Source organism: Crocodylus siamensis, chromosome 5 (assembly GCF_052110815.1).
Source record: "Crocodylus siamensis isolate JL-2025a chromosome 5, ASM5211081v1, whole genome shotgun sequence".
NCBI classification, from domain to species: Eukaryota; Metazoa; Chordata; order Crocodylia; family Crocodylidae; genus Crocodylus; species Crocodylus siamensis.
In genome coordinates this window covers 19277476-19305320 of record NC_143399.1, presented here as the reverse complement: position 1 = coordinate 19305320, position 27845 = coordinate 19277476, and the positions used below count along the sequence as shown (strand labels likewise).

General features: G+C 39.4%; 1 protein-coding gene across 1 annotated transcript in view; it reads right to left on the bottom strand.

Moving 5' to 3' along the window:
- Positions 1-27845, bottom strand: part of LRRC7 (leucine rich repeat containing 7) — a 231908-nt gene that overhangs the window by 21664 nt on the left and 182399 nt on the right. The window contains exons 18-22 of the mRNA XM_090049025.1: positions 24192-25869; positions 19087-19236; positions 11892-12011; positions 8095-8313; positions 572-664 (exon numbers count right to left, since the gene is read on the bottom strand). Of these exons, the coding sequence (XP_089905151.1) occupies positions 572-664; positions 8095-8313; positions 11892-12011; positions 19087-19236; positions 24192-25869 (2260 nt within the window). The remainder of the gene's footprint in view (positions 1-571; positions 665-8094; positions 8314-11891; positions 12012-19086; positions 19237-24191; positions 25870-27845) is intronic.

Genomic DNA, 27845 nt, shown 5'->3' with positions numbered 1-27845 from the left:
TAAGTCCATTACTCCTTGTCTTGTCTCCTATGGTCACAGAGACTAGCCTGTCACCATCCTCTTTATAACCACCCTTCAGGTATTTGAAGGCTGTTATTAAATGTCCCTTCAGTCTTCTCTTCTCCATTCTAATATAATCCCAGTTCTTTCAACCTTTTCTCATAAATCATGCTCGCTAAACCTCTAATTAATTTTGTTGTAAAATACCTTTGGGTTTTAGAGACCTATCAGCTCTTGTTGATGTCAATAGACTGTCTTCGAATAACTCCAATGAGAATTGGATTAAGACCTTACATTTTGTGAATAGGTTACAACAATTTGAGGAAGTGTTTACATTTTCCAAAGTACCAGATCTGGAAAGATTGATTTTATAGAAGGAACAGAAATCATCTACCTCATGCATTTTCTAGTTTGATCACTTTTCTGTAATGAGAGTGAAAAATCCATTAACCAAAGCCACATATTGAATAAAATTGTATACCAAATGAACCCTATGAGAAAGTTACGTTCTTATTTCTGAGAACTTTGGCGCACTAAAATAAAAGTAAAAAGTGACAAATATATAACTTACCTTGTCAGAAGGTTTGAATGGATTTCCTTGTCCACTTATTCCACCACTTATACTAAATCCCAGGCCAGGATTCTTTTCTATTCTCACACAAAACTATGTTAAAAAGATATGGAAAGATAATCGAATGCCAACGTTAAAGTGAGTCTTCTAAACAGTTGTGTCCATTCCTGATAAATTTTCATTCATTATAAAATACCAGAGTTGTACAGTGTATCAAAACATTAAAATTATTAATGCAATAAGGTATAGAAATGTGATATTTTTGTGGGTTTTGAGTCCATAATATTTATACATCTGTACTAATTTTCTGTATACATATTGCTCTCTTCCCCGTTTTTCACATACCTTTCTTGTTTCTCTTTCCAGAGCTAACAAGTCATTTTTAGTTGACAAAAAGTTGTACGTTGGCTAAATTTGCAACACACAACACAAATTGAGGTCAATGGGAACTACGTGCATATGTATCTATGTGGGCAGATTTTAGACTTACTTACATTTTGAATTGAACTGCACTGTTAATTTTTTCCCCCAGATTCTGTTTCACTGTATCCAGATTTTTATAACAAAATATGACTTTAAAATTCTCTCCACAGTTGTGGTTAAGATGTTGACTGTCTCTATTCTGTATTCACAAATAGTCTAAGGAAAATCTTTAGTTTTAATAGCACGTTGATCTCCTAATTTAATATTGCACTTGCAGTCTTCTAGCTTGAGGTTTTCCAAACATCAAATCAACACATTAACTTGCTTTTTTATTATTTCTTGAAGACCTCAGAATATCTGCAGATTCCTTCATCATGTGGTTTTATCTTTTTTCATGCTTTTATTTAATTTTCTTTCAGTGTGAGTGTCTCTTTGACGATGGTACATGATACATATTTTCAATAATCTTAATAGCCTTTGTCCTTTCATATATTTTCATTTTTTTAGGAGTTGTGATTAGAAAAATGTCAGTATTCTTCAAGGAACTGTTGCCTCTTCTATTCTCATTTGAAATGCTATACAGCTGAAGAATTTTTCTGGCAAGCAGTATCTACTAGGTCACACCTCCCTCCCCTATCGTTGCAGAGGACGTTAGACTTACTGTGCACGACAGTGAAATCCTCACATACTCTGCTGCTCTGTATGCATTACCTTCCCCCCATCCCCAGCTGAAGCAGTGCTACTGTGTCCATGTAGTTTGGCACAGTCAACAGTGCTAACTACTTCACCTTCATTGCCATACTGATGGAGCTACACTGCTTCCAGTTAGGGGTTGGGGGCAGCACATGACAAGCAGAGCATATTTGATGGAGTCCTTAACAGGGATGATTAGCTTGCAATTTAGAGATGGCCTGAGAATATAATAGGGCAAGCGGCTCTAGCCATCCTTCAGTACCTTCCTGAATTTTAAGAATTATTCACCTAAGAGAGTCTGGAAAGTGGGGGAAGCTGGCTGGGAGATTGAATATATACAAGTTGGCACTCTCAAAGAAGAACAATTACTCATATTTAACTGCTTTTTCTTATGAATGGTCTTTGCATATTCCTATGTGTGGGAGATGAGCAAACACAACAATTATCCAGAAGGGTAGAGTGTTTTAGGTGGCAAAGACTTGCAAAAATTGCCAACTGTTAAATCCTGATGGCAATTCAGAGAAAGTTTTGAGTGAGCACTTTTATTCTTTCACATAAGGCCCCTGTAAAGACAAACAATCTTTTTCTAAAGTATAGAGAGGTCTACAAGACACAGCTTTAAGTTCTATTAAAAAATCTGAAGGCTGGCATGATGAGATCAGAAGTCTGGCTTTGGAGTTGGTTGACAACCTTTGATGTAAGTATGAACATCAGATAAATATGAATAAGTTAGTAAAAGAGATTTAAGGAAATACAACCACAATCTGTTCAAGTTGGAAACAGAAATGATTTGAAACTAGGAAATGAGGATTTAGGAGCAAAGACCAAGTCACGTTTCCCACAGGGGCTATCATTTACAGATCATGGCCATTTGTCCTGTACCTCATATCAAGCCTGGGCAGTGGGCATGAGAAATGTCCTCTTTCCAGGTATGTAGCACAGATTATATTTAGACAAACAGTGGACCAGAGGCCCCAAACGCTTTGAAAAACAAGATCCTAATCTCACTAGAAGGAATACTTAATAGTGCAACTAAATAAACACATCACCCCATTCTTGTAGTAGTCACAGCCCAACTAAATATACTGCCAAAGAAATACAGATTACCTTGGCACAGTCATGAAGACAAAGCAGGTATTTAAAGTGACATGGACTTGTCACAAACAAAGGTAACTGCTAAGTGAATGACGATGCTGCCCCAGACATGTAAAGGACTGAAGCTGAAATCTCAACCTCTGCCACTAGAAAGAGCTCATAATATAGTCCCAAATGTTCAAAAATCTAGAAGTCAGAACAATACCTTGAGATGATTCAGGATCAAGTTATGATTCATACCACAACCTGAAGATAAACATCCATTGATCTGGAAGCAATAACAATTGAGGTCCCTTCCAACCCTAGCATCTATGAATGGAGTTACCACATTCAATCCAAACTACCAAGACTCAATGATGTCTATGGCAACTGTACAGCTGCATCTCAACTGACCTGTGTACAATTTTACTGAACCACTAAAATTAAAGTGAGCATGTAGTTATTTACATGCTTTTCATGAACACTATAGCTGAAGGCATAAGTGGCAGGGAAGCCCCAATGGTCACTCAGTTCCTTTACAAATAAGAATCTCAAGTATTGGGATTTTAACTAAAAAAGATTAAAGACAGGTTCTGGTATTTGTCCACACTACAAGATCCAGAGTTCCTGAAGGGAAAGTAAATATTCTTTCATCTTTAAGAGACTGTCTACAGATTCCACTCTAGATAACTAACAAGCAGATATCTTAGATCTTTTAGGCAGAAGAAAGATGGAACCATGCTTAACCAAACCACTGGATGAAGACTCACAGAGTCCACAAAGGTGGAAAGGACCCTCAAGTGTCATCTTGTCCAACCCCCTGCACAAATGCTAGAATACCACTTCTAAATCATGCCTGTCCAGTGCTTATCAAGCCTCTTCTTGATAACTTCCAATGAAAAGATTCCACAACTGCCTTGGCAGTTTGCCTTACTGTTTCAACAGTATACAAGATTTTCCTGATACCTAATCTAAATCTATTTTTCTGCAATTCAAAGCCATTTTTCCTGTCCTACCCTTCATAGCAAGGTCTTCCTTCTCTTTATGGCAGCCCTTTAATTTTTGACAAGCACTATCATGTCTTAATTGTCTTTTCTGCAAGCTAAATATACCTAGCTGTCAGTGCAAGGATATCAGGGTTAAGGGGATATAGTGTACTGAGGTGGCACCCACTATAGTTACACATGTCCCCTATACCATTATTATGTTATAAAACTTGCAAACAATGGGCCAATTTGAGAGCAACTATGAACGTGTTCATACTGGACTGTACCCTCTTCTGTTTCCTGGAAGAGAGAGAGAAGCTGGCAATCATCTTGTAGTATACAGTGTCTTCGTGAAAAAGCCATGACTGGAAAAAATATTTTTGTTTACGTTCTTCAAAAATAATGTGCTTCCTTTTTTGGCGGGGCACATAAAAATATGCAAGCAAATGTGCAAGAAAATATGGCATCTACTCCAGGTGAATGGATTAAAGTATCTACCTACTGCTTTGCCTTCAATTGTGTCAACACTGCACTGCTGAGTTAGGTCAACCCAAAGGGATCTCAATGCTATCATGCTTTAATGGTTCATAAACTTTAGTATCAAATTACGTTTACACCACATCATTTTTACCTTTGGCCTCTGCAAAGTTTGTTGCAATCAATATTTCTACCCTACAGCATGGACTGGTGGGTCAAGGTCTGTAATCCTGAACTCTCTAATCTAGTGGACAGATACATTTGAAGGTTTAAAATAGAATTCCAATCTTTGTGCCTCTCCCTATGAAGATCCTAGATGCCACCATGCAAAGATTAGGAGCTCGTCATTACCAACGTACTCATTGCTGGTTTAACAGTGTCACACAATAGTGCCAAAACTAGCTCTCAGCAGTGCTTCCATGGGATTAAGCATCAGCACCAAATGCAGGTCCTTCTGGAACAAAGCAGGGAGTGAGAACCTGGATATCACTTTGGCATGAAATAGGAAATTTCTTATATGTGGAAGAACCTTGGTACTTTGATGCTGCTTCAGAGGTGCCACACTTTGACAATGCCAGCATACCAGCACCTGAGGGGAGTTGGTATTCCTGTGTCAAATTAGTGGGACCTGGAGATGTGGTACTATGTATTGCTGGAAGAAATCTGTAACACTGGACACCAAAATGAGCAAATCTCAGGGGAACACAGAGATCTCTGGCAATACTAAACAGACAAAGCTAGGAAGGTAGATGCTGATGAAGTCAGACAAAGAGACACATAGGCCAGGAGATATCCAAAGTTGATGCTGGAATTATCACTTCTTCATTCTTCTGGCTAAAGAAAACATGTGCTAACTGTTTAACTAGAAAGAAAGAAGCCCAAAAGAGAAAATAAAAGAAACTAGCCAGAAAAATGTTGAGGACCCTGCATATGATTTGATCCCCCTATCCCTTCTGTGGTTATAAGGGAACCCAAAGCTGGCTGGATTGTGTGTGCAATGGGGAAGACCAAATATGGACAATGGACACGGCTCACTGTAAACAAGCTTCAGCTCAAAGTTGAAAGTTACATGTGCCACAAATGGGAATGCAAGGCTTGAGGAAGGTTACTGTACCACCTGAAAGCTTGCCTATGCCCATCTGAAGCATGCAACTGGTTCAGTAAAAGATACCAGCAATGAGAATTCTTGTCTCTTGGACCCCCTCTACGCATGCAGGTAAAGCAGTGATGGGATTTAATGTGTGATTCACACAATCGCACTTCCTGCCAAGCCACACGTGTGTGGCAGGAGGTGCGATTGTGGGACTGCACATTGGATCTCATTGTGCCTTAATGCCAGTATAGAGGAAGCCCAATCCTGGACTCCTTTGGTGCCAGCAAGAGGCAAGCTTTCACTGCTAGGAGCCCCATGCAGCCCAGGTGAGGGGCTCCCAGGTATGGGGACACCTCCCAGGCACAGGGGCACCTCATGTGATCCTCCTGCCCAGGGCTGCAGTGAAACCCCTAGGGATGAAGGACTGCTGTCATCCTCTGGTGTTTCCCTCACTCCTGGGGCTGGGAATTAACTCATGGTGATCCTCGGGTCCCAGGGTTTCCCACATCCCAGGGCTCTGGGGATCAAGACAGCCATGATCCCCAGTCTAGGGTTTTCACCCCCCCCCCCCCCCCGAGTCCTGGGGATTGCAACAGCTGCTATCTTTGGGGCTCAGGGGTTTTATGCTGGACATGGTTCACCCCTACAGCTGAAAGTCTTGTCAGCTGCCAGCACTCTCAGCTGCAGGAAAGACCCTACTACATGTGCAAATTAAAACTCAGTAGCAACCAGTTTTAAAGTTACCACATATTTTCAAGGTCCAACTTTATACCTGATTGGATCTTCTTACTGTATGATAGCTACTTTGCAGATTGAAGCCCTGCAGTGAGGGAGGGAGTGGGGTTGGGGCAAGGGCAGGGGCAGGTGCTGCCCGGGCTGGGGCGGGGGCAGAGCATGGGAGAGAGCGGCAACTTGTCCAGGGGGTGGGGGCCAGCGCTGGGCTCTTCCTGGCAGTGGGGGCACTGGGCCAGGCTGCATTCCAGGTAGGCAGCAGCAGCTCTGGGAGCAGGGCTATAGCAAATTTGGGGGCAGCTGTAGCCCCCCCTATAATTCCCTCCTCTCCCGGGAAATGCTCAGAGCAGCCCTGGCCCCAGCCCACAGCAGCAGCCACAGCCCACCCTCGCCCCATACACAGATCCAGGGGCACATGCCCCCCATGCTCTCCTGGGGTATAAGTAGCAGCAGAAGCTGTCCCCCTTCCCTGCACCTCCTGAACAAGCCACCTCTGTCCCATGCCCGGCCCTTGCCTCACTCCATACCTCACTGTGGGGACCTCAATCTGCCCCTCACCATGCCCCTTCCCTTCCCCCCCCCCCTTCCCCCACAACAGACTTTCCAGCCAGACACTACTCTCCAGGCTGCCAGGCTGCATACTGGCTATTGGATCAGTATCAGCCACTATGGTTCATTAAAAATCAACCATCGGTATCGGCCCAAAAAGTCTCAATCAGTGTACCCCTAGTTATATGTATATACTACTAAAAATAGATTTTAATGCAGATATCTTTGTGTCCTAGAGAAAAAATCCTCTTTTCTATGGAGGTTACACATACAAATACTAGAAAATTGAATGGACATAGATTGAACTATTGATCATGCTACTGATCAGCTTCTTCAGGCACTCCTGGAAATGTCTCAAGGGCTTTAATCAATTTCACTCTTCTTATTTATCCCCAAAATGCTTTAAAAATATGTATCCACTTTCTCAAATGTCCACTTTCTGCCTGGGTACTAACACTACTCGGTAGTAGTGCTCCATCCCATGCCCTGCCCCACCTGAGCTATGCAGCACCTACCCTTGCCCATGCCCCAGCCCGTCCCTCCCTCACCGCAGGGGCCTCAGTCTGCCCCCCGCCCCACATCCCTTCCCTTCCTTTTCCCTGCAACAGATTTACCAGCTAGACACTGTTCTCCAAGCTGCTGGGCTGCACTCCTGGCCGCCTCCATGCTGCACTGAGGCTGCATGCATGCACAGGGCATTTATTAGTAACATTAATCAGCCACACCAGCCAAAAAAAGCTGACTGCCAATAATGTCAATTTTCCTTATATTGGTGCCTATATGATATGGGACCGATGTATCGGTGCACCTCTAAACATAACTGAATCCAAAGTTTTATTCCTTCCATGTAATATCAGATTAAACATTGCTTATTATTCAACAGACTCACCGGTATACAGAATCCGTATGTCCATGCATTAGCATATACGCAGAAGACACTAATCAGGTCTCCTGGAAACCAACAGCCCTTACACAGAATGAGAATCATGTAGCTCCCAATCACCTTTTTATTCAGCTGCTATATAGTATCTGACAAAGTAGGTTGTTGCCTACAAAAGCTCATGCCTCTCTGAACCAGTTAGAGTCGAAGAACGTCTATACATGTGCTTGGGGGGATGGGGGGAGTGTGGCACTTTAGAGTGGCTGTCAGAGCCACTCTAATTACAGCACCAGCAGCATCATGTGTATTCAATTATACATTTGTAAAATAGGCTCCTATCAAACAGTAGAAGTATCTAGGTGGAAAGTGGACATTTGAGCTTTAGTTAAAGTGCCCCCACCGCCATTTTGAAACACAGGAACGCTGAATGACATAGAGGCTGCTGGAGCATGCTAATTAGCACACTCCAGCACATGTTGGAGCAGAGGTCCATCATGTGTATAGGTGTCCTTTGGTGCCACCCTGCCTTGCCTTCTGCCTTTAGCTACTGTGTAATTGGGAAACAAGCCAAATACATTTTGTATCAGTAGACGACTTTACATACACATTTTCTCACCTGTTCCTGATAACCATCTGTACTTCTTTGCCCCTTGGTTTGGATTAAGCACCGTCCTGCCTGAGGTGCCCGAGAGCTCTGTGAAGAAGGGATTTGAATAGGCAGTGGTGGCTGAAACTGCTGAATAGTCACTTTATTCATGTTTCCCTCATACTGCTGCTCTCGGCTCCGATGCTGTAGACTTTGTGATCCCATCAAAGTCTGGATATGGCTACCTGCCTGTGGGTAACGTAACCCGTTAGGCCAGAAATTCAGGAAGCTGAAAAGAAGCAATTATTACAACTTACACAGTCAAGTAAAAGCAAACCTCTTAAATAAAATGTCAGAGGTTTGCCTTTTGACTACAGTTGGAAACAACCATGATTAAAAACAGCAAGGATTTATAAAGGGAGATCAAATGAATAACATGCGTTTAATGAAAGGAAAATATTTTTGTTCCTTTTGTCACGTTATATGTTTCCATTCAGAAATCTCTTGAAGTAAAAACATATAACAATTAAATAAGATGGATTAGTCTTTGAAGCACATTATAAAAATGTTGAGTATTAAATTCTTCATTCTGGTGAAATGTACACAATTTTCCACAAATACAAATATTGGCCATAGAGTTTCACTATGTGAGAATTATGTAGCAAAACCCTCTCTTTTTATTTATATCATAGGCTAACAAAAGCCTAGTGGATTAGTTATGGTCAATGAATTGTCCCAAAAAAGACCATGACCTTACATTTAGCAATAGGTAAGAATCATAGTAGCGTATAATTTTAGTAATTTGATTATTTAAAAAATAATGGGGAAAACTGAATTTATGTTGCTTTGGCATTTCGATATCTATCAGAGAAGGGATGAGCCACTGATTAAATTATTTAGTCCTTGATGTCTTTCATATTTTCAGTTAGACTGACCTAACAGATGTGGTTTGCTTGTACATTACTCTATTCTTGACATGGTAAAGTTGCACACTTGCTTACTTTTCAATATACATTTCTGTTCATTCATATAAATTACATTCATACTTGAGTCACATATTTAAAAATAAATTAATTGAAAATAAATTTATACATTTCCTAACAAGATTGAGCTAATGTTTCTTATTAATAATTGCATGCAACTTAGCCATAAAGAGTAAAATGAACATTTCAAGAGATACTAAGCTATTACTACCACTATGAAACATCACAATGCTCTCTTACTGGCCATCTTCAGAGCACAAACGCAGCTATTTATGCTAGGTATGTTAGATGTTCTAATCCATACATATGCTTCTTTGGACATACCAGGCTGGCCTACAGGGCTGTGTCATCTGAAGATATTAATATTGATCAATGGCACAATCCCTTGTAGTCCTTAGGTCTAAAGCAAAGAACTACTAGAAGTAAATACACTAAAACTATGTCTATAGTGGCCAAAAGGGCAAAATATCTATTAATGATAATTAACTGAAAAACATATGATGGACACTTCTTTGAGGAGAAATTGTCATCACAAAAATAAAATATCTCCCATCCATTAGCTAATCATCTCTTTAACAGTTCTGACAGCTAATATGTTCATTATCAGAGCCAGAAATACATCCCAATGTATTTTCTACATACCTCAACATCATAAATCATTAAAATAGATACAGCTGGACCCATTCATCTTGCTAATACCACCTGTGTGGCATTAACAGCGACCATTAAGAAATGAATGCTGCATCTTCTGTCTATTTTCACTACTTTTTTTCATGAATGGTCTATATCAAATCCTGTTGACTTTGAATATCAACAATTCCATATTTTACTGAGAGAGATATACAATTTCAAAGTGATACTATAACAACTGAGAAAAAGAAGAGGATTTTGAATGCTTCAATTTCTAGCCATCACATGGCTGTTATTGAAAAAAATAAAGGGGAAGAAAAGGCCCCTTCCATCTGAGGATATGAGAACTCTTTATAGAAATATATTAACTCACTTTCAGAACAGTGTTGTGAAGTAGGTATTACTAACATTTCCTTGTACAGCTTGGAAAACTGAGACTCAAAGAGAATTTAAGTGATTTGTATAAGATCACATTGGAACAATAAAGCCAGAAAGGGACCTCAGACCTACTAGTTGCCTGGTTTAATAAGTAATCAGATCCTCACCAGATTCAATTATGCCACTAAACAGCTGCCAGAGGCCTGATTGGAATGTGTGTTTGAAAACGAACAGCACTGTATCTGTTTCAACTCATGTCCCAAATGTGGTCCGAAGATATCCTGCACAGGAATTCACAGCACTTGCATTGCCTGCCTCAGAGGCAGAAATCTGCTAAAAGGTCTTGCACAGGGCTGTCCAACTTCTGAGTGGATGCATCATGCCCACAGGCCACACACTGCACCACAAGCTTGCCCCCTCTGTCTGTACCACGCTGTACCACGTGCTCCTTCCACCATGCCATACAGAATCACCACTTAGCTATACCATGTTAGAACACCATTCCAAATTAAAAGGAGAAAAGCATCCAGCCACCCTTTCAGGGAAATATTAGGATATTAGGAAACATTAGGATCATAAGGAAGTAAGGCATCTTGTCATCTAGTCAAGCACCCTGCTCAAGGCAGGACCCCTCCTTACTAAATTATCCTAGCCAAGTATCTGTCTAATCTGCTCTTTAAAATGCCCAGGGATGGAGTCCACAAATTCTCTAGGCACCCCGTTCCAATACTTGGCTATCCTTGTAGTCTAAAATGTTTTTCCTAATTTCTAACCTAAACTTCCTCTGGTGCAGTTTGAGGCCATTGCATCTAGTCCTGTCCCTTACAGCCACAGAGAAAAGCCCATCTCCATCCTATTTCTAATTGCCCTTTAGGTATTTGAAGATTGTAATCAAATCCCCCCTCAACCTCCTCCTCTCCAGACTAAATATGATCTTCTCTAGACATTATTATACAGATTACTCATTGAATAAATTATCACATTTGCATCCAAAATAAGTGGTATTTAACCTACTCTACATAGCTAAGAAGATGGAAACAACTGTATATTTAGTCTGCACTTACAGTGTAATTATCATGTTAATAGCATTTTCAGCACAATCCATTGCACGGTAAAATTATCATGTAACTAGTCATAAATGGCCCTACAAGTCTGAGCCATTAGGGAAATATTTTCCTTATCAATACTCAAACCTATCTAAACCACAGCACTGGTCAACATGTTCATTCTGTTTTTTGGTCTTAACTCACTTAACACCAGTTTTACTTATTTCCACTGATGTGACTTCTTTGACTATGAAATGAACACAGCCAGTTTAACAATTTAATATTGAACAATTTATTACTGCTGAATATTTTAAAATTTATTTTAAAATATTTTACTTTGTTCTTCTGTTTTATGAAAACTTATTAAATCTGAGTAGTTTATCGTGAATGGCCAAATTTTCTGCCGGCATTGAGCTAGTTTCTATTTCTACATAGTAATTTTTATGTTAAATTATTGTACCTTAAAAATAGGTGTATCAATATTTTGTGTATGCGAGAGATTTATGTATGGCTACTCATACAAAGCATTGCATTGATTTTTGCAGATATAATTAATGTGTAGATATATAATGTGCAAAGAGCTCGACCCCAACAAGCAACTGCAATTGGGCCTGAAAATATGCACCTTAATTTGAATGTATTATAGATTTCCAAATAATTTTAAGCCTAGATCTACAAATATACTGTACCCAATCCTGTTCCCACTGAAACCAATTATTTTCACTGGGGAAGGAAAAAACTGTCAGTATACAAAATTCCACTTTTATGGAGTCATGTTGATGTTGCTTACTTTTTTAGTGATAGTTTCTGGTGGCACATCCCGTCTTCCAAGTGGGTATGGATTCCATTGGCTACTAGCAGAAATATCTTCTTGTCCATTGTCTAGGATGTTGCTTTGCTGCGATGGGGTCTAATGTGAAAATGGTAGGGTATTCTTTAGTGCCTTGTGAGACTGCTGTGCAAATCACCATTTAATAATTATTCAAAAAATCAACACCATTCAATTGCAAAACATGTTAGTTAGAATGGAAATCATTTTAGCTTTTATCCCTGTATTTATTATGCACTAGAACTATATGACTGCTGTAGTGTTGGTAGCGCTGCTGTCTATTGACCTTATTGCAAGTGGTAGATACTTAGACGCTCATTGAGTACCTTGGCAATTATAAGAAAAGTGAGAAAATTAATCGAAGAAAAGCTTAATTCACTGAAAAGTCAATATTGGTCAAAATTAATATGTTAAACAAAGTATTTGCTGTAAAACTGCAAACCTATAAATATCTACCACAAATTTTAAGTTAAAATAAAGCACTGAAAAATATATACTAAAATACCTTCCCATGATAAATAACATCTCTACAAAATGAAAAGCTTGGAATACGTTCTTTCAATCGTTCTACTGAATATTGATGAATATTCAAGTTACAGCCATTGCACTCTGAATTACCCTCTGCATTACACTGGGTGCTGTGTACTACCTCTTACACCCCCAACTTAGGAAACCACTTAAGCATATATCCAAGTTTTGGTGAAATTAATAGGATTCAAGTACATGTTTAAAATTAGGCACATATGTTCATACATTGCTGAAAGAAATGAATTTAAGTCAATGTTTAAATGTATTCCTGAACAGGAGTCATACTTCTTTTTTAATTTTCCAGGCTTATCAATTGCTTTTGCTTGTGATTTTACATCTTTCTTTCCAGCAAAATGGTGCGCTTAGTGTCTTGTATCTCAGTCTGACAACAGTTTCCACTTTTTCTCAATATACATTTTTAAAGTTAGGATTAATCATTTTTTATTCATGTAGGTTCTTGTTGTAGTCCTTTCAAAATGCCTCACAGCAGCATTACTGACATTTCTTAGCATTAACTGTTTATTTAGTTTCAATTAATGTTGACCCAGAAGGGAATGTGTCATGCCTTGTTTGTGATTTGTACAGTTGTTTCTTTAGCTTAAATATAAATGTTTCCTCTATTAGAAAGAGTTGGCCTGGCCTACCATGTTTTTTATGATGAAAACCTTCAGGTGACTGCACATTAGACAATTAAGACAAAACTTTTCCCCAGACTATTTCAATCTCTTGCTTTTTTTAAAATATTGATTTAAATCAAATTTCTTACAAGTACCTGAGGAAAAAAATCCCTCTTTATTGAAGAAGCAATGCAACCCATTTCTAACTGCAATCTGAGAAAGCTCTTACTCCAACTCTCTGGTCCTCCAAGGAGTCCTCCCATCAGAATGAGGAAAAAAAATCCTGGTGTTTTAAGGGAAAAACCCCCTCAAAAGCTAAATATCCCTTCTGCTCAAAAACACTCTCTGACTCCTTCAAGTTTTCTTCATATTTTATTAAAAAGAAGGCAAAAATTTAGGTTTCAGTTGAAAAATCAATTGTTCGTAAATATTGGTCCAATTTTCTAGTACGGTCTTGTAGTTTGTACAGCCCCATAGCACAGTTCTATCCTAAAGCTGGCAGATTCAACCATAGGAGAATTTCTACAGTATAGAGGATCTGCAGGTGCCACTCTGCTACTGTAACCTCTGCTAGCTTGGATTCGTAGCTGGGAAGATGGGTACGTGACTGTGACTCTCTTAAATCTCGGTTTCTCAAGATCAGGAGAATGTAAGCATGGCTTCTTAGTTCACTCCCAAGCAACACTGAATGTTCCTTTGCCTGCTGCTGAGAACATAGGCCTTTTTTTTTGCATGAGTATACTTAGGTATTTGAATACTATCCGTATTCCCTACTAAGTTTCTTAGTTTCCTGCACGATTACTGTTCACTTGGAATCACAAGGGAAGTGAAAGGTGCGCCTTGTGAAATAATTCCAGTGAAGAACACTGGAAATGAAAATTTGCCACAACACCATCTTTATTCTGAAAATTAATACAAACACACACTCAGAGAAAACCAAGTGCATCATCCCTGTGATGTGACTAATCTCTGCCAGTCCTTCAGACTGAAATCTCTAGGGCTGTCATTTAAAAATGTGTGCATTATACAAGGGCATGTGGATGGCTGCTGTAGCTTCCTGTGAAATCCTTTTTTCTGTCAAAGTAACATACTATCTGGAGGTTTTGATTGCTTCCATAGAGGGGCCATAACACATGCTTCTCACATTGCAGTTAATCCATACATTGTTAAAAAGAATTCTGGTGTAAATGCTAGGGATTGAAGGCATTCTTCTAAAAGACATGCCTTTTGTCACTCAAGAGAATGCTGTGCCATTTTTATAAGAGAGAGACTATAATTGTAGAAGTGATTTAAGGCTGCAGAAAAAAAATGCAGAGGCCCCTTACTGTTTTATATATAAAAGAGGAAAAATCTATGATGATTGTTCTTTTCATTTTCTGCAGTAAAATGAATTAGACTGCTTGTACAGTTATTCATTTGGCAGAGGTTGGATAACTGCACATGAATAAAAGTTATACACCTAGTAAATTTGGATAAAAAATGAAAACCAGCAGTTCAATTTTTATTGATGGAATAGACTACATTTAATAAGATACCCACATCTCTAATTGCTTTCTTGGATTCCCTGAGCTACCACTAGACTATTAGGCTTCAGTTATGACTTATATTTATCTGAGTCATGCTACAGGGAATAAATGAGGTGAACCATCCAACTGGTGTTACCTGAAGGCATCATGGTTTGGAAAATCATATCCAGCATGCTCTTTCATCAGCGGAGATCAGTATCCCATTCAAGTCAATGCATGCCTGTAGATGTGCTCAGAGGCTGCTCCAATGTGCTGTAATTTCAGCACATTGGAGCAGACTTGATTAATCTCCAGCCAGCCTTCGCATCTCATGTATCAATGTCCCCAAGCTTCAATATGGCAGCAGGGGTGCTTTAACTAAAGCTCGTTTGATGAGTTTTAAAGGGCTCCCACTGTCATTCTGAAGTGCAGGGTGATGATACAGGAGATGTTGCAGGCATTTTAATTAGAGCTGTTCTCAGAGCCGCTCTAATTAAAGTACCCTCCCCCACCCCTGAAGCACATGTAAAAATGCTCAATGTTGTCAGACCGCTGTAGTAAGTGTAGGGTATGGTGATTTTTGGAGGAAACAAGCTTCCCTCCTTGTATAGCTATGCTTGTGTGTGTAAAGGACTAGGGTCCTGGTACCTTTGCCTTTTTCAAAGCCCCCATTTCTAGAGATCCTAAATTTGTCAAGCTGTTCCCACTTAGTTAATAACATTAGGTGTCAGGTTATTCCTGACACTGAATGTGCTTACGAGGACAAGCAATCTGCTTCATCTCCATACAGGAGGAATAATTTTGCTTCTGGGTGCTTCTGTCCTTATTTGTACTAAACAAAGACTGCACCAGGCAATCTTTGAAGTCTAGTAACTTAAGCACAACACTGTTTAAAAAGTTAGAATGCATCTGCTCTTCCTGCAAAGTGTGTGCGTCACTCCAGGTATGTAGTCAAATGGAAAATTAAGAAGAATCAAATAAAATATTGTGGATATTTAAATATGTGCTGTTTTTGTTTTAATCTACCCCAATCGGGAGATGTCTACAAAATGAAATAAGATCATTGTAAGAAGTATAACAGCGAGAAAAAATTCTTGACTAAGTTACCAACAAAACAAAACCTGCCGAAGTTATTAAATCTACATGTTTTACTACATGGTCCACCTATAGCTGTTCTGTTTCCAGAAAAGAAATATCGATACCTCTTAGCAATCTTAACCTCTATGTGGTATGCACACCAATTATGAGAACTCCAAAATACCCATTTATTTCTTATCAATGTTCTACTTATTTTATACTTATTTTCTAATAAAAGCTGAATAATTTTTTTTTGATTCCACGATACTCTTGTAGACATGCCCAGAATTTCTAAGAGACACCTTTCAATGATCTCAAAAGTACCTCAAGACAACCTGTAGTTTTGTACTTAAGCTCAAAATTTACATACATCTGCAAGAAATGCATCTGGTAGAAATGCAAAACCTTCCAACACGTCCTAGAACATGGGAAGAAATAGCAACTCTAGGACTCTATGAAATTCTAATGAGATTTTATACTGGCATTTAGCACTCTGTGAGAACATGCAGGCAGAAGCAAAATTAGGCCCCTGACAGATGTTAAAGTAAGGGTGTGATGGCATCTGCCGTGAGATCCCAACAATTACACTTTCTGCCATGCTACAAGTGCGTAGCAGGAGGCGTGACTGTTGAATTCCTCATCCTATACCATCACGCCATATTGCTGGTGCGGGGGGAGGATCCTAATCCTAAGCTCCCCCTGCACCAGCAAGTAGCTATGGGTGCACTGCTTCAGGGGGGAGCCCTGTCAACTGACCTGAATTCTAACCAGATCAGCTGAGGGGGCCTCCCAGACTCTGGAGCATACAAGAGTCTTGAAATGCATCCATTTGCTCCAGAGGTTGGGCACTAGCCACACATTCAATTAATGGCATGACAGGAACCAGCCACAAAGTTATTACACAAAATATGGGTAATAACTTTGTGACTTATTCCTCATTATGCCATGCCATGACGTGATGTGACTGCATGCATGGGCGGGTCACTACTTCAGATGTGATTAGCTAGTTAATCACATCTCAAGTGTAGCATGTACTGGGGGGCCATAATTAAAGTAAGAGTTTGTGATTCCTTTTTTGGACTTACGACTGAATACTCAGTGCCAAATGTCACCCGTATGCAATTGCTTGTTGCTGTCGATATCAAAGTCAAACATATCATGTGACTTAAAATTCCTGAAATATATGACATATATAATATCTTATTTGGAGATACACTTGCACAAAGTAACACTTTTTAGAATTCACATAACAAAAATATTCCTGGCAAAAACTTGGAACAAAAATTAATAAATCACATTCTTAAAAAGAAAATATAATATCTAATGCTGGAAAGCTTTTTTATCCTGAACATGTATATATCAATATTAAAGACACCAGTGTGGCTGTCAATAATGTAGCTACCCTGGAAAAGCAAAAACACAAACATAAAGGCTTGCAGAACTTTGAAAAAGAAGAGTGCAGGATGCATATGGAACAAGGTGAAGATAGATGTAGGCCAAGCAGACAGACATCTATAACCTTTGTCACACCACAAATGCCCCAAGTTTGTGGCCACAACAGAGGTAGGATTAATTTGTGCCACTTTATTGCAGTAGACATTTATTAGGTCTATGGTGGGAGGGCACAGCTAGCCCAGAGCTTCCCAGACACCCTGGGCATGCACTCCTAGGGCTTTAGGGGCCTGATCCTGTATAACCCAGGAATGGAATTGAGAATGGGAATTAAAATCTAAAGCAGGATCAGGCTCCTGAAGCCCTGGAAGTGCCTGCCTAAATTATTCTGATTGGGATTCCCTAGTGCCCATTAATACTCTTGTGTGGTCCCAGGGATGAGATTGCCAGTCAAGCCGACTAATGGTCCCAGCCCTGGGACCACAGAGTGACCAACTCACACTGGCGCAGTCCCAGGGCCTGTCTCTGTAAGCAGGGAAAAAGTCACCTGTTGTCCCATCAGATCAACAGGCAGAACAATGGACTGTGTGTTTCATCCAGTGAGACAGATCAACTGTACTGAGATGCATTCCAGCTACATTTGGTTACACCTATTAGCCTAACATCATTTGGAAGGGAAAACGTGGTAAAGCGATGCGTGTGTTTTTACTGTTAAAATGACAGTAGGTTTGTTTGCTAGGGGATGGACTATACTATATGTACTAAAGCTAGATCAGACTTGCTGGCTTCAATTTCTCAAGATATATAAGCACATGTGTAACTTAAAGCATGTGAATAGTTCCACTAATGTCATATACAAACGCAAAAATATCTAGGCTGTTTGGAATTACATATCAAAACCGATTCACATTTAGACTTCAAACTATTCGCATGCCTTAAAAATTAAGAACTTCCTCAGTCATGCTATTAATATGCTCTGCAAGATTTTAATGGATAGAGCCACACTCTAACATGCACTTTTGTATATGACACATACATTAATAAGTGTTTATATGTGTATGTACTTACACATACACAAACATGTCACACATATATAGTTTAAGAACAGTATTTTAATTCTTTAAATAACTATTATTAAAAATGAAATGTAAAAGAATTGTAATTGTAGCCAGTATGTGCCCACAGTTTATCAGTGATTAAAGCATATCAGATTAGAGTCCAAGCCTGGAAAACCCCGACTCCTCCAAATGCAGGTTTTAAACATTCCTACCGTACCTTTTCTATGATGAATCATCTACAACATGAGAGTCAAATTTATCTGGCTCTGTGGGCCAGATGTGGGTTGCTGGGCTGGTCTGCAGGCCAGATCAGGATTGACCCGTGTTGTGTGCAGTAGCACTGAGTCCAGCCTGTGAGGCACATGCAGCATGTGCCAGCATTCCTCTGGGGACTGCATGCCATGTAGCACACAGGCTGAATCCAGTGCTGCACACACCACAGGGGGTCAATCCTGGGCAAGGGCTATATGCAGCACCCACCTGAACCAACCCGAGTGCTGGTTCTGGCACAGTCTGATCTGGACTGGCCCAGAACCAGTGTGCACGACTGGTCCAGTGTGGGTGCTACAGGAAGCACACACTCCAGACTGACCCTTGTGCTATGTGCAGTGAGCCCATTGCTGGGGCCAACCAATAGGGTTGGTCCAGGGACCCACAGACTGGGTCATACAGCTGCATGGACCAGCTCCCTCCTGATCTACAACATGAAATATGTTCCCCCGTTTTAAACCCAGAATGTATCATCAGGGTAACATAACGATCACATCAGTCTGCAACACAAGAGCAGAAAGCAGCAATGACAGCCAGGTGAGCTAATTAATCCAAAGAGCAACATTATTAAACATTAACGTATTTGCTTTTTGGATTGCTTAGAGGGGAAAAGCGTGAATAATACACAGAAGATAAAACAGGAAAGAGCAAAGAGGATTATTAATTATTTTTCTGTGATGCTATTTTATGCTGGCTATCCCATACTTACTTTCGGTAGAGGTAGCTCTTGATGCATTTGGTTTTCAAATTTAGATTTAGTCTGCAAGTTTAAAGTCATGCTTCTGCCTGCATGCATTGCTGACAAACCTCCAGAGTGCAGCATGCCAAGGTTAACAGTGTTGTGTTTGTAAGCAGCGGTCTGAGTAGAGGAAACAACCACGTGACAGGGTATGAACACACATGCTAATTGAGTTAAATATCACATATATATGGCTAATTTCACAACATTTTCATTTATGCAAACAAACAATACCAAGAAATAAACAGCTTTTAGATGCATGCACTTGGCTGGACAGAAGCAAATACAGTGCTAATTATACATAAAACAAATACCATAAAAAAGACTACAACACTTGACAGCAAACATTTTAGACCTATAGCTTGAAACCAGATATATAGTACAGTACACATATCTTCTTTTTTTTTTTTTCGCTATGTGGAGCCAAAATCTGGTAAGACTTGTACATCCACAGGTGGCCCAAAATCAGTAACTTAATATGCAGGGGAATTACCAGCAATAGCAGGGAAAAAGCCATACCAGAGGACTCTGCATCATCCTGTTTGCAATGCACTTGAACCTCTGGCAGGTCTCTGTGGAGGAGAGGACTAAAGGTAGCCCAGACACATGGCAAATGGATCTGTGCACTACATGGACTACCTGGACCAAAGTTATACACAACAGGATCACCTGGTCAGATTCAGTCCTGGCTGTTTCCTGTATTAGCTCAGTCTGAAGATTTTCATCCGTCAGACCTATGTCTTGGGCTGTTTCTTACTGTATTTTGTGAACAGATTATAGACTCTATTACTTGCAATTGCAGAAATCAGTATGAGACTCATTTAATCAAACCGAATCTTCACAGTAGGCCTTACATAAGTTTTAAACAAACGAAATATAATTACAAAGACATGTCTTAATCAGACAATAGAAAGTTCTCCCTGAAATTCTACCCTTAACCTGCTCTATTTTGATTGGTTATGGTGTGTTCTCAAAAAAAAAAAAAAGAAAGAAAAGAAAGAAAGAAAAAAGAAAGCAAAAGAAAAGGAGTAATTCATATACCATAAGTACACAACTAAAGTGAAGAAGAAGTTCTGATATTAAAGCTAAACTGTTTGCCCATTTGATCCTTAATGTTATTTTTAACATGGATGATTTTTTAAAAAAATTGAATAGTAATTTCTTGACTTCAGAGCTATTAAAATACGCCTACACTGTTGTAAAATACAGACAATTTATGCATCAGATCAGGGCAGTTTTTCCAAATCACTTTGGTTATTATTAAGTGGGTTTTGGGCTGTATAGAAACCATTGTATCATAGCTTCTGTGCTATAGTTGGTATGGAAAGCAAACAGATTCATTTTCTACAATTCAGTAGCCATAACAATAATAATCACTTTGATAAAGAATTGTGTACGTGGATCCAATGGATCCATTTAAAAAAAATAAACCTACTTTCCCCCAAAATATCAACAAGGGCTAGAACACACTTTTGATATTTATTTGTGATTTTATTTTTAAGGGACATTATGCTCAAGATATGCTACTGTCAAGAGTATCCAAAACATCTTAATCTTTTCCAAGCACTACTGAAATGGTAGGTTTCAGCAGCACATCCACATCATTTGAAACTAAACTATTAGTGGATTCCATTATTGGCAGATTCCTGAAATATAAAAAATTAAACTGCTCAGAGTTTCTATGAACAGTGCACATTAGTAGTCACACATGAAAACATCTGAAAGGCACTCCCATGCCAAACCTGTATTTTAAAACGTTTGCAAAATCAAGACTGTTAAAATATTTAATATAGTTTTGATCAACGTTTGTCAAAAGTACAGCTGAGCAGATGACTTTTGTTGCAAATTTTTCACTGAAAAATTCTTTTTCAATATAACCAAAGATTTTAGGAAATTATAACGCTGATAATAAACATTTGTTGTAGAAAATTGGAAAAAATCCTTTCAAATGTTTTTAATTTTTGTTTTAAAATGGCTTTTGATTTTTTTAATATAACAATAAAGGGTCAACATCAAAGCAAAACGTTTAATGAAATGAGAATTATTCAGATTTTTATGTTGTGAATAAAAATTGGATCTTGGCTTTTCACCCAGTTCAGGATAGAATTATTTCTGAAACCTTGCCATCTTTTTCACAGGATAAAAAATCTATTCCTGACCATTTCTAGTTAGAAGCTTTGTTCAGCAGCAAGGGCTTTTTTATTAGTGGTATTACGTCCATACTTAAAACCTCAATTAATCACGATGATTACGTTACAGCTGGGAACCAAAATCTGCCCAAGATTATACTTCTGTAAATGAGCACAAATGTGACTCGTAATTATAAAATTGTCTTATTTATATGGCTATATCTCCTAATATAGGTACTTTTATATTAGTTAGAGTAAGCAATAAAGGAAGAAGAGAAACATAATATAATCTTTAAAAAAATACTGATTTTATTTTTAAAGTAGATACTCTTTGACGGGTAAGCTAGCAAGTCCCGCTTCCCTCCTCCATCCCACCTGCCGTGCTTTTCAAATATCTGCGCTACTTTAAAGCTAAAACTTTCCTTTTGAAACTGAACTAGGAGTATTGAAAAAAATGAGTGTCCTCTAAATGCAGAGAAATAATGAAATTCCTTCAAATTCAGAAACAAAAGGCAGCCTGGGAGGCATATATCAAAGGAAACCTCCATACACTAGTCCCGGTCTAGCAGCCAAAATTTTGCAATGCCTGAGCCTCTCTAGGAAGGAGTTAATGAACCTTCAGTCTGAAAATCAAGCTTCATAGCAGCCCAGAAAACTTGGGTTTGGAGATGAGGCAGGTAGGCAGATGCAGAAGTTTCCATTCAGATTTAACTACTCATTGTTCACATGGTCAGACTTTAGTGAGAACTGGTTCTAGTTTCTTTCAGCTGAACAAAGCACTCGGCAGTGCTTCAGGATCAGATTTTCCTTCTGTCCCGGCAGCATATAAGGGCCGAAAGGCACCATTATGGGGACTCAGAAGAATTCCCTAGATAGCCTAATGCACTGCATCCTACAAGCCCTAGCAGAGGAGATCTGTGGGTTTGGAAACAAGATAATATAAGGGTAAGGTCCATAAGGAGACTCTGGAAGATTGTGCTGTAGCTTTTAGACAACTTATCTAGGGCAGCGGTTCTCAACATTTTTAGACTCAAGGCACTCCACAGAAAATGCCAGCTCTTAGTTTTTACAAGTGTTTTTAACTACAGAAAAATAATTGAGCAATTCTTCAGTTGCAAAAACTCAGAAAGGTCACAACAGGTCAGAATGCTTTTGACACTGGATTCCTATTTGAAATCTCTGGGTTTAACTTCTGAATCTTGTGTAGATGTTTGCACACCTAACAGTGCCACATTGAGAATCACTGCTCATGTGGCTGTATAACTTTTGCTGAGTGTCACTCCTGAGCTGAGAACAGCCCTGGGTCTGGGAGGATGGAGATGTGCACAAAAATGTTCTGACATTTATACTGCAATCTAAGTGCTTTTTAATTTTTTTTCCTACAGTACAAACCTACAACATGAACCAGGACCCCCTGTTGTTACAAATCTGAACAGGGAACTTATACAATACTCCTAATTTATATTCTTAAGTAAAATAAAATCAGCCTGCATAGTTAGCAGCTGGACTGGATGAAAGAATTGATAAACAGGTTTTAAGGGAAGAAAAAACAACTTTAAATTTCCTGGTTTGCCTGGCAATTCTTCAACAGTGCTCTGTGGCATGCTGGCCACTGCAAATTTTTGCTTTCTTTCTCAAGGGCCTTTCAACTGAAAGTGAGAATGATTATTTGGTTATAAAGGATGCCTAAACACATGCCCAATGCCTGCTCTGATGCATGCTAATTAGTACACTACAGCAGCCTGGGGTCATGTGCATTCAGTACCCTCATGCTTCAAAATGGCGGCAGGGGCACTTTAACTAAAGCTCATCGAGTTTTAGTTAAAGTGCCCCAGCACCATTTTTAAGTGTGGGATGCTGAATGCATGAGATGCTGCAGGCACTTTAATTACAGTGGCACTTGTGAGCCACTCTAATTAAAGCACCCACTTCCCATCCTGAAGAATATGTAAAAACACCCAAACTGTGCCTAAAAGGATGGGATTAAAGACTGGCTTCCAGTAGTCTGGGAATGTAAAAAAAGACAGACATCATTTTTAAAAACAATTCATTTAAAATAGTAGAGAAAGACTTATTCTGCTTGGAATGATTATAGTTTGCCTGTTCTGCTCTGAACTGTATTACCTAGTTGGACCATGTATTTAATAACAGACCCTAAATAATTACATTTTAAAGTATTTTTGCAACAATAGTTTTAATTTTTGTCTCAGTTAAACTTGGCATAACTGATGGGATACAATCAGTTGTGGGATAAAATAGGCTCACTAAATTTAAAGTAACAAAACAACAAACTAAGTTAGGATATGAAATCATTGGCTACCGATACCTTTCTTGGACGTACCAGAAATGCACCCTTTGTTGTGACCTGGATTCAGAAATTAAAAAATGATTTACTTTCTACCAGAAACCTAAATTGTTAGGTTTATTCTGACAGCATCTTTACCCAGATCATTCACTGTCCACCTCATCTCCAGTTTCTGGTATGGTTTAAAAATTGTTCCCATATATTTAAAAAACCAAAGAGTTAAATACTGTAATCACTTTTCTGGAAAATAAGAAAAGTTGAGTTTAAACTTGCATTGTTTTCTCACCAAGGCTTTCTTGTTTCCTTCAGATTCCTTTATCATGGCTAATACTGTCTTGCGGTAGAGGTTTTGCTTTTACTGTTCCAGACAGTGCCACAACAATAGCTAACTGAAGAATATGCACAGTAACAGATGTTTTACATCAAATGCTTTTAGACAAAGCCTCTCTAATACATCTATCCAAGAACCATTGACACTAACTATGTCAAGAAAGACCCTTCACAGAGCCCCCCCCCCAACAACATAAATACATGGAATTTCATTATAGGAAATTCTGATATTAACCAATGGTCGTGCACATACTTTGAAATATCAACACACAAAACTAAAGGCATTAATTGCAGAGAAATGCCAAACATACCCTGTCTAACCTTCTAGCTTCTATATGTCTAAGTAGCTGTTGTCTCCAGTCAGCAGGCATTTTAGCACAGCTCTCATTTCCCTTCACAGGGGTGGGCCTTGTCTTTATATCACTGTTATCTGATGGCTTGTCACCATAGTTACCCAAGTTATAGTCAGATGGTATCTTTTCCAATAGAGCTGCCATTGTAGGCCTAGCTGAAACTGGCCTGGTTTGGGAGGTACCATAACTCTCTGTACTGTAGCTTCTTGCAGACAATGGCCTCCTTTGGGTAAGGTTTTTAACTGGAAAACTTCCAGACTGGGCTTTCACTTCTTGATATGAAGGGTGTTCATCTTCATACCTGCCATTCCTTTTGAGGAACTGAGATTCAGACACTGAGATGCTGCTTTGGCGTTCCATAGCTCCTCTATACTGAGGTCTGCTATACCTATCACTCTGAGGCAGTTCATGAGGTTCACTGACTCTTCTAAACATTGACATTTCAGTGGAGCTGGCCAATGAATCTGCTCTTCTCAAAAATCCTGACCTTGACCCCTGGCTTGAGAACTGAGCGTTCACAACCTCCTCATTAACTGAAGGCTGGGAGAATGAAAACATATGCTCCATGGGGGGGTATCCTCTATAAGCTCTTGGGCTAATCAAATCCTGGGTAATGTTTTTACTTTGCTGGGGAACATATTCAGGATTGTGTTGAAACGGTGGTGGTAGCCTCTTTTCTGCTTTAACTTCCACGGCTCCTTGAGGATTGAAGCTTTGGTCAAACTGATACACTTTTTTTGTCACAGAAGGCTTTTGCTGCTGCTGTACCTTCACACTTCCATAATTCAGCAACTCATCATCTAGCATTGGTACTGACTGGCTACGAGACATACTAGACATACCGTGCTCCTGTCCTATCATTTTGTCTGGTCTTTCATGCATGCCGGTAGCATCATTACTGGATGCATAGTTCTCTAATGGTATATTATAAACCTTATATGCACCAATGTCTATCTCATCAATACTCTGTGACTTCTTAAATTTATTAGTTTTTAATTCTCTCATCATTGGAGAAAGCCTCTCTGTACTCTTGCTGATTGAAATAATGCTTTTAGAAGGCTCTGGACGACAATGAATATGTGAAAAGACATTACTAAGACTTCTGTTAGCATTTGAATCGTGATAGTCCCATGGTATTCCTGGAGAAAAAGTGCTAGTTATTTCAGGAGATTCTTTAATGTGATCTTTCCTTTCAGGCAAAGGGCTGGTGGTGGGGGTGCTCTCCAATTTAGAAGGAAAAGCTGTCCTGTCTTCAAAAGGACTAGGAGTTCTGGTCCAATTTTGCCAAGGATTGGGAGGAGGCACTTCTGAGTCAGGTGTGTTTCTGAGTGTAGGTTGTTCAAGTTCCAGGGGAATGCCAACTATCCTGTCCTGTCTAATTAAAGGCCTGCGTCCATGAGCAGATGTGCTTCTAGATTTAGCGCTCAAGAGAGGGTTAGTGCCAGAATTTTCCATTGTGCTCTCCTCTGCAACAAACCCTGTGTTGTCATAATGTGAACTATCATTCCAGCTATCAGGGAATGTGTCACTCATTGGTCGCCAATCATTGCGTTGCTGCAGGTTTCCTGCTGGAGCAGACTCTCGCTGGCTGAGTAATGGCTTTGTTTCAAGAGGCTGTGGAAACGACTGTGCAAGTCTGCAAAAAATAAAAATAAAATGAAATGAAGAACATATGGCCTCTTTTCAATGTGTGAGCAATTAACAGAATGCTATGCTTACAAATCATCTTAGTATTCTCTGACATGCTGTTAAGTCTTAGGCTTATATGGTGATGTGTAGAAATTATGCCAGTGCTTCACAGTGAATACATCTGTAGGCTTTTTTGAATTGGAATACAGGGAATATAAATATATAACTCTAGAAACAAGCAAAAGATCAAAAGTCCAAGGTAGAGTAGAAATGGACAAATTACTCCTGTCTGTTTAAGTCTAGAAAGCCTATTTCCTACTGTTACCATTCCAGTTTTTAAAATCAGTGCAGGAGTAACTTTTTCCATTTGAATTTTTGCAAACATGGTTCACACTCCATTTTCTGCATTTGTGTGTTCTTACAGCTAAGATACTTTGCATGCAGGCAGAGCAGATTACCCAACTTGCATTTTCAGTAAGAAAGGACCAGTTGAAATCCTTGTATTTAAGGTTATCTAATATTTTCTATTTTTAAAGATTCAGATTTTTTTTTGAAAAACTCTCAGAATATTTTTATTTGCATCAGACCTCTGGAAAATTAGCAAAGAGAATTGTCTTTTTTGGCTTATGTAAGTTCACTTTTGTTCAGACAGAAACTGCTGACCCCAATTTCCTCTCTGTCTAATATATTGCTCAGGAAAATTTTGGAAGCCTGCCCATATATTAACAAAATATGAAAATGCTACAGTGAGACCCACACTGCTGCAAAAGCAGCTGCAGCATGTATTGCACTGGGACCACAGAGTAGCTCTCACCATGTGAGGGGGGAGGAGAGTCAAACTGAGCTCCCTTTAACACTCAGACCCAGTCTTCTGACCCCAGTCATTCCATCTCTACACGGACACTTGAAAATTTTCCAACGTTAAGTTGGGTAGTGGTCATTCAGCTGAGCTCCCTCCGCCCCTCACAATCCCTGTCTATATGTGTCATGATACTCTTTTTAATTAGAATCATAGAAGAATCATAGGGCTGGAAGGGACCCTGAAGGATCACTGGGTCCAGCCCCTGCATGAGCAGGAAAGACATCTGGGGTCAGACGACCCCAGCCAGGTGACCATCCAGTCTTCTCCTGAAGACGTCTAGGGTAGATGATTGCACCACCTCTGGGGGGATCTTGGTCCACAGTCTGGACACCCTAGTTGTAAAGTTTTTCCAATATCACAATGATATTTTTTTATATTACACAATCATATTTTTCTCTCCAAGACTTCCAGTCCTATTCAGTGTAATAGCTGAATATGTAAGGTTGCATCACCAGATAAGGTTGCAGTACAGGTAACTGTAAATCTGGATTTCCCAAATTCTGAGTGTTTTAAACAGTGCAACCTGAAAGGGTTTTTTTTGCGTGTGTGTTATTTAAAAAAACCCCACCCAACTTACCATATTTTCTTGCTAACTACTCACACCAAAATAAAATATGCTCCTTGTTTTGAAAGGAGGAATGAAGAAAAAAGGATCTTTCCTGGTTGTAAGTAATGAAATAGTAGCAGCTAGAGAGCAGAGCCTGCTCACTCTTTTGCTCCCCATGGATGGCATGTATATTTTACTTTCACTTTTGCCCCATAATTGACAGAAACTGTATTCCATATGTCATGAGCACTATAATTCCCAGCAGCTGCTTTCTGGGGGAAAAGTGTGTTGTATGCAAAAATACAGTATTTTGAAGAAATGTGGAGGAACACATATAAAAGAATTGGGCAATAAAATGCTTATGCCAGTAAAGATCTGGATATATTGACCCAACAAATTGGGCTATAATGAATGAACCTGCTGAAAAACTGATGCACAGTGGTCCTGGACTTTGGGTGCAGTGGGGCAAATCCTGTCTCTGTGGCAGTGCAATGATTCTCTCAAGCCAGTTTATCTTGTCTGGGGAAATTTTCCAAAATGCTGGACCTAACTGGGCAGCACAGAACTGATATAG